At 37.9% G+C, this 16,247-nt stretch overlaps 2 protein-coding genes across 2 annotated transcripts; both read left to right on the forward strand.

The window, feature by feature from the left end:
- Positions 1 to 559: 559 nt before the first annotated feature.
- On the forward strand, positions 560 to 2,617 carry LOC133318134 (L-type lectin-domain containing receptor kinase IX.1-like). The gene has a single exon (XM_061520095.1). The coding sequence runs from the start codon at positions 578 to 580 to the stop codon at positions 2,615 to 2,617; it is 2,040 nt and encodes a 679-aa protein (XP_061376079.1). The 5' UTR covers positions 560 to 577.
- A 6,011-nt stretch (positions 2,618 to 8,628) lies between these two features.
- Positions 8,629 to 10,465, forward strand: LOC133318132 (uncharacterized). Its single transcript, XM_061520093.1, has 3 exons — positions 8,629 to 9,585; positions 9,695 to 10,103; positions 10,245 to 10,465. Exons 1-3 carry the CDS (start codon positions 8,629 to 8,631, stop codon positions 10,463 to 10,465), a joined length of 1,587 nt encoding a protein of 528 aa, XP_061376077.1.
- The last annotated feature ends 5,782 nt before the right edge of the window (positions 10,466 to 16,247 follow it).

Raw genomic sequence — 16,247 nt, forward strand, 5'->3', positions numbered from 1 at the left:
TTATCTTCATTATAAAAATAAGAGCTTTTCGTTATAAGAGCTTTTCCCAAAACATGTTTGGTCTAGCTTATGCTTATAAGTAGCTTATAGCTTAAAAATAAGAGGATCCAAAGAGGCACTTATCCTATTTGATCCAATATAAGAGCACTACCCCACAGCCTTGTTGGCTTTCTCTGCATCCGCAAACGAGTCATCTATTGCCCAAGAATCGGCGGCCCATTCAAACTTAAGAGAATGGTAAAATAATATAAGTTCCCCCCAATTAAAGTTCAGCTCATTATTATTATTCTTTCCCTAAAGAAAAGAAAAAAGAAAAAAGAAAAAAGAAAAACTGAAGAGGTCATACAATACAATGGTTCTCCAAGAAGCATTTGGAGAGTGTGTAATCAGTCAGACCCACATTTGTTAATTTGATATACATGCCAACAACAAAGAACAGTTCAAAAGATGTTCATAATTATAAATTAAATCAGTTTAATTAATAAGCTTTTAACTCGACTTTGCATATAGTTGAGCAACTCTTTGGCAACTCCACCAACATCATTCTATGCTTCTCTCCTTCCTCTGCCTTGCAACCATGGCTGTCTTCAGCTTTTCTTCATCCTATAATCAAACCAAAAAGACCTTGTTTTTCATATTTACCATCTTCACTTTGTTCTTTGTACTCTCTAACACTGCAGAGGCAGTTTTCTTCAACTTCTCTAGTTTCCAGCCAAACTTGTATCAAATTAACTTTCAAGGTGATTCCTTTTTCTCAAATGGTGTTCTGCAGCTCACAAAGAACCAACTTGATGGCCCCATCACAAGCAGTGTTGGTCGAGCCTCATTTGATCAACCAGTTAAGATATGGGATAGAGGAACAAGAAAGCTCACAGATTTCACCACCCATTTCTCTTTTGTTATGAAAGCTGTTAATCCAAGTCAATTTGGTGATGGGTTATCATTCTTCATGGCTCCATTTCAATCTGATATTCCACACAATTCATCTGGTGGGTTCCTTGGTCTATTCAGCCAAGAATCTGCATTCAACACTAGCCAAAATCAAATAGTTGCAGTTGAGTTTGACAGTTTTAGGAATGATTGGGATCCAAGCTCTGATCATGTCGGAATAAATGTTAATTCCATACAATCGGTTGCGAATGTGAGTTGGGTGAGTAACATGAAGAACGGATCAACGGGTAATGCTTGGATATGGTATAACTCTACCACCAAAAATCTTTCTGTCTTCCTTACTTATGCTAATAATCCAATCTTTAATGGCAGTTCTAGTCTTTGGTATATCATTGATTTGAGGGATGTTTTGCCAGAAATGGTTAGAATTGGCTTTTCTGCTGCCACAGGTCAATGGATTGAAATACACAATATACAATCTTGGTCATTCAGTTCAAATTTGGACAACAGTAATGGGAAAAACATCAAGGTTGGTTTGGGAGTTGGTGTAAGTGTTGGTTTTGGTTCTTTAACTTGTGTTGTAGGTCTTCTATGGTTTACCTTTTGGAGAAAAAGAAAAGGACCAAATGGTGGAATAGAGGACAATACAGGTCTTGATGCTTCTATAGATGATGAATTTGAGAGAGGAACTGGTCCAAAGAGGTTCACCTACAAGGAACTAAGCCATGCAACCAACAACTTTGCAGAAGATGGAAAGCTTGGAGAAGGAGGATTTGGAGGTGTTTACAAAGGTTGTCTTGACAACCTCAACAACCTCGAAATCGCGGTGAAGAGGGTTTCAAAAGGATCAAAACAAGGAAAAAAGGAATACATATCAGAAGTAAGAACTATCAGCAGGCTGAGACATAGAAATTTGGTTCAACTCATAGGGTGGTGCCATGAACAAGGTGATCTCATTCTTGTTTATGAGTATATGCCTAATGGAAGCCTTGATTCCCATCTATTTGGAAACAGAATTATGCTTACATGGACAGTGAGGTACAAGGTAGCATTAGGTTTGGCATCTGCTCTTCTTTATCTTCATGAAGAGTGGGAACAATGTGTGGTGCATAGGGATATTAAGTCAAGTAATGTCATGTTGGATGCAAATTTCAATGCCAAGCTTGGTGACTTTGGTCTTGCAAGGCTAGTAGACCATGAACTTGGGTCTCAAACTACTGTTTTGGCAGGCACAATGGGGTACCTAGCCCCAGAGTGTGTCACCACAGGGAAATCAAGTAAAGAATCTGATGTTTACAGCTTTGGTGTAGTTGCCCTTGAAATCACATGTGGTAGAAGACCAGTTGAAGTAAAAGAAGAGCCTGGCAAAGTTAGGCTTGTAGAATGGGTTTGGAACCTCTATGGAAAAGGGAAATTAACTGAAGCAGCTGATGAAAGATTAAACTTGGAATTTGATGAGAAGCAAATGGAATGTTTGATGATAGTTGGGTTGTGGTGTTGTCATCCTGATCATACCATGAGACCCTCCATTAGGCAAGTGATTAATGTTCTAAGTTTTGAAGCTCCTCTCCCAAGTCTTCCATCAAAGTTGCCAGTGCCAATGTATTATGCACCTCCAATGGAGATGTGCAAATTCTCCTACACCTCATCTGGCCTCACAAGCACAACCAAAGGATCTTCTACATACTCATCAATGACAGCAGGGTCCAGAAAATCGCTATTATAGCAATGAAAATGATTTATTTTTCAGGATTAATATCTTGTATTTGATGTGTTTTGGCAAAACTTGTTTATTTATTGTGTGTTAGTGAATATCAAACGTTTAAATCATATATATCGTGCCCATATACTCTCTATGGTTGTTGAACTGCGCGGCTAGGAGTAGTTGGCGTTTCGTGCTTAGATACCTTAATTTATTTGCTAGCCCATCTAATGTAAAATTAGGGGTAACATAATAATCATTAATCCTCACTCAAATGATTAACTTTTTCGTTTACTCGGCAATTGCTATGACACCACTTTACAATAATCCAAATCCAAGTGGCCCAATACAACAATATTTTTGTCTGGTGAAAATACCAACACGAACCTCAAAAACACTAGCCCCAATTATCTAATTAAAGTTCTTTGTTTTTATCTTTTCATCTGCAACAAATCCAGTGTCAAACCTGGAATATCCCATAATTACTTTCCGAACATGAATTCATCCACAGAAATTGGCTTCAATTTATGGAAGAAATGTTTTTTTTTTCTTAAGCCACTAAGAATGTACTAGTGGTGAAAGACAGATTATAAATTCAAAACACAATGTCATTATTATATAAAAAAAAATTAATATTATAGTTGATAACAAGAGAAACATAGTTAGGAAATTTCATGTGCTGATATAGATTGAATTTGGTGCACATGCTAGAATAATAAGAACATAAAATTAGTTTATTTTGTCTAGCATAGAAGTTATTATATATATATATATATATATATATATATATATGGGAGAAAGATTCATTTACAAATTTTTTTTTACAAATTACACTAAGTATGACCGGTCATACACTCTTAATTGAAGTATGACCGGTCATACTTAGTGTAGTTTGTAAGAGTTTGTAAACAAAAATTTGAAAATATAACATTCCCCATATATATATATATGTGTGTGTGTGTATGTGTGTGTGTGTGTGTGTGTGATATATTTATCTTATGTTGTAGAAAAATGATTATCTCATGTTATAGAAATAAAATTACAAGTGGGACCCATATGTAAGAGGAGAGAGAAAAAATAGATGTGGGAACCACCTCCACTTTATGTATCTATGAAGCTTGTTTAACTTATAAAATATAAGTTAAATATAACCTTATATATATATATATATATATATATATATATAGGGTTCCTCGTTTCTGTTGTCACTGCTGATGGAAAAACTTGCAGCAAATATATTACAGTAGGATACGAAGCCGGATCCTGAAATTAACAAAAAAGAATAAAAAAAATAGGATACGGAACCGGATCCTGGTGAAAGTAAGTGTTTCTGTAAATTTTTTGATCTGCAGCGACTGAAGAGCTATTAATGCCATATATATAGGGAAAAAGACTTCTCATGTTGCATGAGAAGTCTCCTCTCCTACCACTCTCACTTCGATGATAGTGCCAATCACTTTTTTATTTTTTATTTTTTCTTTAAGGAGGGTCTCACCCCTTTCTCTCTCTATAGGAAAAATTGAATTTCTCATGCAACATGAGAAATTGCAAGCCCATATATATATATATATATATATATATATATATATATATATATATATATATATATATATATATATATATAGGGTTCGCTTTTTGTCATGTGACATGACTAGAGCACTTTCCTGCACACACAAATCAAGTGTGGATCCTACGCTTAAAAAAAAAAAAGTCAGACCAAAATCAGGATACGACGTCGTATCCTTAAGATACGGACGCGGATCCTTGTTGCAGGAATGAACAGTGTCATTCCTGCAACATGATTCTTATATTTCCCATATATATATATATATATATATATATATAGTTTATTGTTTGTCATGTCACATGACATAAAGTTATGTCATGTCACCCAAAAAATATATTGTTTTGGGAGTTAAGAGAATTAATTAAGGGTATTTTTATATTTTTATTTGTTTATTTATTATCTAAATTTTACCAAAACATTGTTCATTAATTAGCTTAACTCCTTTCAACCAAAAAAATAAAAATAAAAATAGCTTAACTCCCAAAATGACATAATTTTGAGGTGATATGATATAATTTTATGTCATGTAACATGACAAAAGATAAACCCATATGTATATATCTGTGCATGTGTGTGTATTAATTTAAAAATATAAAATCAACTGTCAACTTTTCTTATTTTAGTACATGAAAAATTAAGCTATACTTAGTCTACTCGAACTTTTTTATTATTCGAGGTATTTTTAGATAGGGCTTTCTGAAATTGCATGTCCAAATAATAAATCATTAATAATAATTGTGAAAATTAAATACTTTGAATGTGGATAACAATAAGATGTGTTGACGGGCAGCAAGGCAGCCCATTCAAGGCCTACAGTCCCAAACCAGGTTGCCATTTTTGTTATTTGCAAGTCTTTGGCCCGAAAGAAAGAAAAACCGGTTTCATTGAATTTAAATTAAATTTATGCGACCTGGTTACAAAGAAAAAAAACAGAGACAAAATTTAGTTTAATTTAAACAAACTTTATTTCATTTGAACTCTTATGTTGTTCTATTCTTATAAAATGTGATTGCTTTATTGTTTTTATATTTTCTTAATAAAACTATGATTAGATATTGGACTGTATTGGTGGATATATGCCAATTCTCTCCTATCCAGCATCACCTTAGTTGACAGAATATCCAATAAAGAATGAATTGAATCTTCCAGACTAACCTCTCCAAAAACATTAGCTGAAAGCCAACAACTTAATCTGCCAACAAACTCTTCAAAGTATCTCTCCATCCCACCGAGTGAAAGACTTGACAATATATCCACAAATGTATCAGTAAGATATGATTTGATGATAATAAGAAAACAACAATAAAAATACATTCAAAAGAAAAATATATCAACTATATGTACAAAAGATTGAAAATATACGATGGAGCCAAAAAAAATAATAATAATAATAATAATGCAATAACAAAGTGATAATAAAATGGATGAGTTTTGAAGACAGAAATCAAACAAAAGCAATGTACCAAAAAGCAAATGAAAAAATAAAACCTCAAGCAATAATAAAGAAGAATTCAAGAAGCAAATCCAACAAGCATCAAAAGTATTGCAAACAAAACAAGACAAGATTCAACTGTAAAGGTACATCTTGAATTATATTGCATGAGGTCAGACTGTTTTTCAAATGACATATTTTCAAAATGTTGGAAATCCTTGAATTAATCTCTCAAAAAAAAATTAAAAGTGGTTTAACATCTTTTGAACTTATAAGTATCTTTTCAATGGTCAATTACATATGTCTATAATGTTAGAAATATTTTTAAATTAAAGGAATGCATTTTTGAAATATGCTTGCTATCAGGATACACATATCATGATATCTATATACACATATCCTTATATGATCACAATAATATCCTTGATATATGGGGTCAAATATTTGGATATACACTTTCCAAAAGTGTTTCAAAAGCTATAAAAAATTATATTTGGTTGAGAACTTATAAAATATCATCTCTAATGGATATAAGCTATCATGGACATTGTTGAATCATTCATTGAACCGTTCTTGAGAGATTTTATTGTTTCTACACTTGCATAGCTCATATTTGATCCTTTGAGCTAATATTTTTCATATATCGTATATCTATAGTGCTTCAGTTTGTATTATCCACATTTTAAGAGTACATACCTTGTCTTAAGCATATTCTAATTAAATTCCTGGAGTAAGGGTAGTGAAACCTAAGAAAGTGAAAGGTATCCAAATACTTATAAAGTTTAAAGCTTGTAAAAGGTCACGACCCATAAAGTTAGGAGATTCTAGTTGTTCATTCAAGCATGCATTAAAGTTTGACAAATAGTGAAAGAAACAATGAGTGATTTGCTTAAGGATTAATTAAGTCACAAGTGGTGGTGGCCGATAGTGACACTTGACATTGAGCAAACAATGATATAAATATTAATCATGGCCGCATGGACCAAGTTAACATGCTCAGTAGTAATCATGGATTTAGTAACTTACATATCAGTGTAAGGAAAAGTGTAGTTTGCGGCGGTTGAATTGTCATTTTGCGCCGATTCAATCTGTCGCTAAAATCATATTGTGACAGTTAAGCAATCATCACGATAATAAGCGTCAGGAAGGAATCCACGACAGTTGAAACAAACCGTTGGAATAACTGCCGAGTTGAATATAACGACTGTTATAACAGGTTTAACCGTCACATAATGATGACTGAGTTTGATGTAGATTCTTTTCGCGGTGGATTGATATCGCCGCTAAATTTGTAACAACAACGGTATAAAACTGCAACAATAAGGTAATATAGTGATGTATTAAGGCTTTTCATGGCGGTTTGTAACCGCCACTCATTCTAAATAAATTTTATTATTTTCAATATTATTTCAACATTTCTAATAATTTAAAAAAATTTAATACATTTTTTGTATATTAAATATTTCAAAAATTCAAAAAATTTAATTTAAATAATATTAATTTATTATTATTTTATTAACTTTATTTTATGCAAATTTGAATATCGATATATATATATATATATATATATATAATATATATATAATATTACTGTCATACATAGTTTATTCAAATTTATCTTAAATCTTATCGCTAGCAATCAAACCACAATTTATGTCATCCAAATATAATTAAAATTGTTAACAAAGAAGATTCATAAAAATGTCATAAAATATAAAATGTCATTCATCATAAAAAGAGATTGTTGAAACAAAATATAAATGATGGAAATGTTCAAAAACATCAAACAAAATGTTTTGTACTATCATCTAAACAAAAATATAGATTATAAGAAAAGTCCAACAAAATATCATCCCAAAGTATTGTAACCTAAACAAAAAGTAAAGATAAAAAAAAGTTGTTGCGATTACGGCAAGTATACCGATCGTTTCAAGTAATAAAGTAGTGAGAAAAGTATCCTCCCACGAGGATTAAAACCCCAAGTATTATCCTAACTATTCCCTTTAATTTGGACAATCCAATTTGGTTTAGCAAATAGATTTTGAATTAAAAGAAAAATAATTGAAATTAATTGCAATGAAAATCAAGAACATTCAAGAATAATCAAGAACATTCAAGAATAATCAAGAACGCAGAAAAAAAAATACGAATAAAGATTGTAATACGGAACTATAGCCAGGATACCCTTCACCTTTGATCTTCCTTTAGAAATCTGAACTAATTCTTATAATTAATTAACTCATTAGTTCAGACAAGTCATCTTTCTCAAATCAATTATTTAAACCCTAATGTCTTAGTGTATTTAACCATTTAACCCAATTAGAATCCTAGTGTCCTAGTAATCTCTCTTGAATCAAGCATTAAATGGATGAATTAAAAAGTCTGCAATTCATACAAGCCTATGTATGTCTAGATCATGCACAAATTATTATTTTACCCCAGTCAAAAGTTTGATAGGAAACTAGTTAAAGTTTTAAATTTCATCAAATTATGTCTAATTTTACTATTTCACAGGTTAGGGTTACATATTTGTCAAATTATCATTTTACCCTTCGTGTGTATTTGGACATAAAACTCGGGATTTTCACTAAATACACTCTCATCCACAATTTAATTATTAAAATATATTTCAAATATGTGAGGTGTTATAACCACTCCATGATTATGTAATTGTATTGCATTCACTTTAATGAATGACATAGAACTATTTGGCCGTAATTGGCATGCTCTCAATATTGCTACTATGGGAGCATATTTGAGGCATAAAAAGCATAAAATATTTTCTCTAACTTGTCTTCATCTATACTTTTAATTTAAAAAATGTTCAAAAAGTGCAGGATGTAATGAATCTTTTGCCACTAAATTTTTGGCTTTACGATCGTCATAGAAATGACGACGAAGAAATATTATTCCACTATCATGCTCATGATGGGTGAGCTTATTTCATTCCTTGATTGTTTCAAGATACAATAATACAAGCTCTTCGGAAGCTTTCAATCAAGTTAGTAGCTTATCGATAGGTTGTGAAAGTACAACATGCGGCTTAATCCAAGAAAGTGCGCCTTCGGCGTTCCCGCAGGTAAGTTTCTTGGCGTCATGCTGACAGAGAGAGGCTTAGAGGTCAACCCCGACAAGTGCAAAGTTGTTATAGAAATGCGAAGCCCCCAAACAGTCAAAGAGGTGCAGCAGCTGACCGGGAGGCTAGTGGCCCTCACCCGTTTCTTGGTGAATTCTGCACATAAGTCACTCCCATTGTTTGACTTACTCAAAAAAGGTACATCCTTTCAATGGTCTGATCAATGTGAGAAAGCTTTTCAGGCCCTATCCTGCCCGCCAGTCCTCACCAAGCCAGACAGTGGTGAAACTCTGTACTTATACCTCACCGTGGGTGCTGAGGCCATCAGCGCAACTTTGGTCAGAGAACCAAAAGAAGGGCATCAACCAATTTATTTCGTCAGCAAAGTATTGCAAGGGGCGAAACTGCGGTATCAGCAAGTTGAAAAGGTCGCCCTCACACTCATCTTCGCCGCACGAAGGCATAGTTCGTATTTCCAATGCCACCCTATTACAGTCAGAACCAATCAGCCTATTCGCTTAGTCCTGCACAAACCTGATCTCGACGGAAGAATGATGTCCCAGGCGATTGAACTGTCAGAGTACCAGATCAGTTACGAACCCAGAACCGCCATTAAAGTTCAAGCTCTCACATATTTCATAGCCGAAATGTCGCACACCTGCGAAGCAGCTAGCCAAGCAACAGAAACCCCACGGTTGGCGCTGTGGAAGCTATATGTTGATGGCTCTACCAATGCCAAAGGATCCGGCGCCAGAATGATAATTGAAAATCCAGACAGTGTAGCGATGGAGCATTCATTATCTTTTAACTTTAATACCACTAACAACCAAGCTGAGTACGAGACAATGATTGTCGGCCTGCTCCAGGCCAAAGAGCTAGGAGCGCAACATCTCAAGGTTTTCAGTGATTCTCAGTTGGTACATTTTAAATTTCGGGTGAATATCAAGCTAAAGGGCCGCTGATGTGCAAGTACTTAGAGAAAGTCAAAGAGATAATTTGACCTTCAAGTCAGTTGAAATTGAGCAGATTAGGCGATCAGAAAACACACGTGCGGACATTCTCGCCAAGCTAGCAAGCACCAAGAGTCCAGGTAATAATCGTTCTGTCATCCAGCGTAACCTGCATAATCCATCCATCGTCATGAGTATTGCAGACGTCACCGAAGGAGTCGCCGAAGATACCTGGATCACTCCCATCTCTAACTACCTATCAGAAGGTACCCTCCCAGTGGACCAGACAGAAGCCAAGAGGATAAAGCGGAAATGCGCCCACTTTTGCATGATGCAGGGACGCTTATACAAAAGGGGCTTCTCAACCCCACTGTTGAAATTCCTAAACCCCGGCGATGTTGGGTACATTTTGGAAGAAATCCATGAAGAAATCAATGGCCACCACATGGGAGGCCACTTTCTGGCAAAGAAAGCTCTCCGAGCAGGTTTTTATTGGCCGACCATGGAGCATGACGCCCATGAGCACGTTAAAGCGTGTGATAAGTGCCAAAGATTTGCAGACATACACAAAGCCCCACCAGAAGAACTTACTGTGATAACATCCCCTTGGCCTTTTTTCAAATGAGGGATGGACCTTCTGGGCCCTTTCCCTGAGGCAGCAGGCCGAGTTCAGTGGCTGATCGTCGCCATTGACTACTTCACCAAATGGGTTGAAGCAGAGCCAGTTGCTACCATTACCTCTCAAAGGGTGAGGAAGTTCTTTTGGAGAAATATTGTTTACCGTTTCGGAATCCCAGGAGAAGTTATAACGGACAATGGTACTCAGTTCACAGACGCCAAGTTCTAGGAGCTAATGAAGGACCTGCACATTCGACACCATTTCGCTGCAGTGGAACACCCATGATAAACCTTTGGTTTACCATGTTTTTAGACTAAATTATATGAGAAATACATCATAGATTGCATGGAATTCAAGGTTTTACGACATTTAAGTTATAAGATAGGAAATTGAGCTGACATTTTGATAATATTTGCATTTTTAAGGTAAAACCACAAGAATTGGTGCTAAAAGTGCTAAAGAAATCATGACAGAGAAGTATCGGCTCAATATGGATCCATCGAAACCAAAATATTACAATTCAAGGTCCAGAATAGCACGCTCAAGCGCACACATGGACGCTCGAGCGCATCATGGCAGGGAAAACAGCCAAACTAGGAAAATCAGGGCGCTCAAGCGCCTAACAGCACGCTCAAGCGCCCAAGAAGACATAATTTCATCTTGAGGAGAACGCTCGAGCGCCCATTAGCACGCTCGAGCGCCCAAATCCTGACAGCAAAGATTGACAAGATTTAATGAAGATTTGCTGAGATTTTCCAATGGATATAAGATTTTGATATCCGGAATTAAAGCGGAAACAAATCAAGCTGATTCCTGAGAAGATTGAAGGAAGATTATAACAAGATTCAAAGCTCAAATCCCTCAACCAATCCACAAGATATTAATTGCAAAAAGAAAACAATTGGAGAATCAATTACAAATCTAATATGGATACGGCAAGAGATGCAATGAAGGATACAACCTCCAATAGCTATAAATAAAGAGCTTGGGGTCAGAACCAAAACACCAATTCATACCCATTCATCCCCATTCATACTCCAAGGAGGAATCCTGTTGCAGAGCGCTGGAACACTGAGGAACCAAGTCAACATCACACCAATGGAGGCTTGGGGTTCTCTTTTCTTTATTATTTCTTTTCAATTTAGTATGCTAGAGTAGTCTTTTATGTAGTTAAGGGTAGATGGAACCCAATTGAATCTTTATGTTTATGAATTAAAATTGTCTTCGAATCCTGTTCTTATTATAATTGAATAAATTATCCGTTTTTAATGCTTTCTATGAGTTTGTTCCTGATAGAATGATTTTGGGGAATTGTATGACAATAGGGATGTTGGTGCATGAACCTTGACTTGATAATTTATCATAATCCTTGTGATCTATGAATAGGAATAGGCACAGGGTAATTATGCAACCTTGTAATTCTTGATCTTAATGCATGTTTTCTTGGGGGAATAATCGGGGAACTAGAGTTCTTTCAAGATTACATAGATTTATGGTAACAAGGAATTGAGCCGTAATTAACTTAGAAAGTATTGATTGGAAATATATTAAGAAACGGATTCTTGGTTATTTAATTCATAACATATTGAGGATATTGGGGGAAGTCGAAACCTTAACTACGCTTGTTTTAAATTTCAATCAAAAATCATCATCATTCATTCTTTTAATTCTGAATTTTCATAATTGAATACTTTTACTTGTTTTTAATTTTAAGTTCTTTGAACCACAATTCGCTTCATCTAAATTCTCTTAAACAAAACCTTTGATTGTCCAACTAAAACGCAATTAGCGAACTAGTGCTTGAAATTCTGATCCTCGTTTGAACGATCTCGTACTCCGGTACTCTTTATTACTTTCACGATAGGTGCACTTGCCGAGTCGCTATCAAGTTACCCATAATCCAACGGGCTAGTAGAATCAGCTAACAAAATGCTAGCTATAACACCTCACAATTTTAAATCAAGTAATTAAAACATTAAGTGAGCAATCAAGTGATGGATTAGTGAAAATCCTAAAGATTAGGCCAAAATACAAAGAAAGGGCAAAACGGCAATTAGCCAACATGCAACCCTAGGAAGATAAAAATTGAGTAGAAGGTCTCAGATGGTAAAAATAACCCTGGAAATGGGTTCAGAACGAAAAATTGAGTGGATAGGAAAGTTTCAGAAAAATCAGTGAATAGTGTTTTTCGCGGGTAAAAATACCGCGTTACGATTGCACCGTAAAACGTGCCAGTTGAATTTTGAGCTCTAGGTTTCAAATATGAGTTATAAATGGTCTATAGAACTAGGAAATATGATTTCTGATAATATTTGAGGGAATTAAGACAGTTTGGGGAAGCGTGCCAACGGCGCGCGCGATAGCTTAAAAACAGTGTTTTCTCCGAACGAATGGAGGACTCTGAATTCATCTGATCAAGCCTGGCCCTCTTCTTCAACTCACCGGCGGGAATATCTGCAGCTGACCGGATTTTCTTCTTGGCTTGGTGGACTTCTTTCTTCTTTCCTTTGTCCATATTTTTCCTCTTCGAGGCGGGGTTTGGGTTAACCTGAGGAACCACGCCTTTAGTGGCTTTAAGCTTGGCAGCCGCTTGACGTTCAAGTTTTAGCGTCACCATCGGCAAGTTTTCAACTGCAAGACAGGAAAAACAAGTGTTAGTAAACACAATTAATACTCACCACAGTCACAAATGGTACAAAATGCCACCACACCTCCGTAACACAACACTCTCTTCGAAGGCCATCGGTCAAGGCCCCCTTTTACCTCCACAAACCAATCCACCACCATTGCCACTTCAGGAGACAAGGCTCCCCACCCAAACGAATACTGTCTGGTGGGCGTCTCATAATGGGCTTTAGTCCAGTATAGCGGAAACCGACTATCCCCACTCGCTCGATCAATGAAAAAAGGTAATTCCCCCTCGCCAAGCACTGGTTGAATCCAAAAAAAAGTATGCCTCCAGTTCTTATATGAGTTGGCGTACTGGGAAAATATCGATCCCAATCCGGTGCCCGCCTTTAATGAAACCCAGCCAAGCTTCTTCAACGACGGCGACACCTGGAAGTAGTAAAAGAACAACCGCACAGAGTACACCCATCCAAAATATTGGCATATCTTCTCAAATACACAAACAAACGCCCAAGCATTTGGGTGCAATTGGGAAGGAGCAATCTGTAGGTGGGCTAACACTCCCATCTCGAACTCAGATAAAGGGAACCTCACTTTTTGATTCGTGAAGAGAGTCTTGTACACCACGAACCGCCATCGAGACCTCGCCACACTGTGAGGAGTGTCACAAACACGATGATCATGCTGAACCGTGATGGTTTGCCACTTCGCCTCGTGTTCACCGTTTGGGGTAATATCAAAACTAGCTTCCGTTTGGTAATCGCGGTTCAAAATATCCCCGTTAACATAACTCGATGATGAGGAAGCCACCATCGGGTCTACCCAACTCCTCGCCAAAAAGCGATCATCTTTCTGAGCAGCCGCCATTAGTCGAGAGAGTGTCTTCAAATTCTACCTGGGAGCGACAAACACACAATCAATCGCCAAACACTCAACCGACGCCAAGAAGATCAACAATGGGGGACAACTTCAAACCTCCATAACACTCAACTCCCACTCCTGTGACCACCAACACCCCCCCCTTACAGACAACTAAATCAAAAATAGCTCAAGCACAAACAACTTACCGTAAGAATCAGAGGTTTCGGAAGAGCTCGAAGAGTAAAAATCTGAATAGCTTAGAGAAGAAGGCCATCACGCAGGCGGTATCTTATAAATCCCCAGGTCTTCATATATGGCGTCCCATATGCCATACTTCACAAGTCGTCCATCCTCTGGGTGGTATCTACCTAGTCGGTTGTCTGTAGATTCGTCATATTTACGACGATGGAAGGACTGGGAAATGTTGGGAATATTGCCACGCGATGTACTCAAGGCGACAGAAGAGTCAACAGTCAGATGGGTTTTCCCTAAAGAGCGAGGCTTATAATAATACTCTATGGGATGATTTTGCGGAAGTTGGTTAACAAAAGACAAAGGTCGAACAAGTCGCCCTACTCCAAGAACAGAGCGCCGCGAAACATGGCGATGCAAACCTCTCCTCTGATCGCAAGAACGATTAGAAGACCTTGAATGACTACTTCGTGAAGGGCGAGGCCTAACCCCTTCACTAGAACCACCTGACCATCGCCTTCCGGAACTATCAGACTGACGCCTACCAGATCCAGAAGCGGTCCCACCACACGACGCCTGGCGCTCACTACGAATACGAGAGCCAGACGCCTCACCCAAATATGCAAGCACAGGTCCTAAAGCCCTTTCCAGCAGGAGATTTTGAATCTCCTCTTCAGTAAAACCAAGAAGCTTGGGAATCCTACCATGGGGCAACGACTGAACCCCGGGAACTAAAGAACGATATGAAGGAAAGCTACTGCCTTCCCCACCACGCTTAGCAAGATATTCCTGCATAGCAGGCCTACTGTACAGCCTTCGAGCGTGTCGAAGGCTTTATCAAATTCCTCCTCCTTAACTTCAACCTCTATCTCCGGCAAGAACAACCCAGGCACATTCATTATCTTAACCATCACCAGAAAAAGGAGAAGAGAAGAAAAGCTAAAAGAAGTACAAAGTAATATCATAACTACAAGCCAAAAACACTGTACCTGAGATAATGCAGACATGGAAGAAATGAGGACCGGCACGAGCACTATCGTAAAGAAGGAAAAACACGAATGAAGAACGCTGGAACACGAAGAGCTTGAGGTAATGAGAAGAGGGTCCTCAGGAGGGGGCAAACTTTCTTTAAAAAGGATCAAGGAGATCAAGGTGACGTACACGTGTAGGACCTCACCATTTCGGCCGTAGGATGGCATAACTGTCAGACAATAGGCGGTTGTGATGAGGGATTTGATGGTAATTACGGGGGGACAAGACACCCTTCACGTCGCATTAATGCGCCGTGCCTCGTGACGATTGAGTTCTGCAGTTATTTGCAATAATGGAAGAAACCATCATTACAACCCCTCGAAAACTGAAAAGGACGAAATACCCAAAATACCACCTACAAGACTACGCGACCCACCAAAGACACAAATAGGATGGAACCCCGTCTCAAAGAGGTGGGAAGCCCCAAACACTAAGTCACTAAGATATTGGGTGCTACTCCTACACCACTCAGGTAACGCCCAAACACTTTACCTTGGCATCATCCACTCAAGTGACGCCCAAACCCTTTACCGTGGCGTCAGCCACTCAGGTGACGCCCAAACACTTTACCTTGGCGTCAGCCACTCAGGTGACGCCCAAACTCTTTTCACCTTATTGACAACCATGCAGATCGCCAGTGAGGCGTCGCCTGAACCCCTTTTACCTTGGCACCAACTTACACTTGCTACCAAGCTGGGGGGGCTCCTGTTCCGGATGGCCCAAAGGTCCAAGCCCCATCATAACTCCTTATCCACGTCAGCCCTACCAACTGGCAACCCTCCCCAACTCCCAATGAAACGACACTCTTTAGGGGAGATACCAAGAAGGGTTGACCCCTTCCTCACCAACCCATAGGAGGCTCATACGACCTCCTTATAAATAGCCCTCTTTGGCACACCAAAGAGGCATCTTATGTATCGTTATTATGCCCATTTTATATTAAGTCACATATACTCACACTGAATCATCTATTGTTATCTTCTTGTGTTGAGATTTATAGTCCCACATTGGTTGTATGAGCAACTAATGTGGAGTTTATAAGGCTTTGGGCACTCCCACCCTTTGAGCTAGCTTTTGGGGTGGTGTATCTCAAGGTTCTTTACATGGTATCAGAGCCTCGCCGCCGCCCACTTTCTCTTGTGGACTTTCTTAGCACAGGTTGGCTGGGCCTGTTGCATCTTCCACTCTTCAAGCCCAATGGGCTCTCGTGTGAGGGGGCGTGTTGAGATTTATAGTCCCACATTGGTTGTATGAGCAACTAATGTGGAGTTTATAAGGCTTTGGGCACTCCCACCCT

Source organism: Gastrolobium bilobum, unplaced genomic scaffold, assembly GCF_033153095.1.
Source record: "Gastrolobium bilobum isolate Gb01-03AN ecotype WA unplaced genomic scaffold, APGP_CSIRO_Gbil_v1 utg57960, whole genome shotgun sequence".
In the NCBI taxonomy this organism is placed as follows: domain Eukaryota; kingdom Viridiplantae; phylum Streptophyta; class Magnoliopsida; order Fabales; family Fabaceae; genus Gastrolobium; species Gastrolobium bilobum.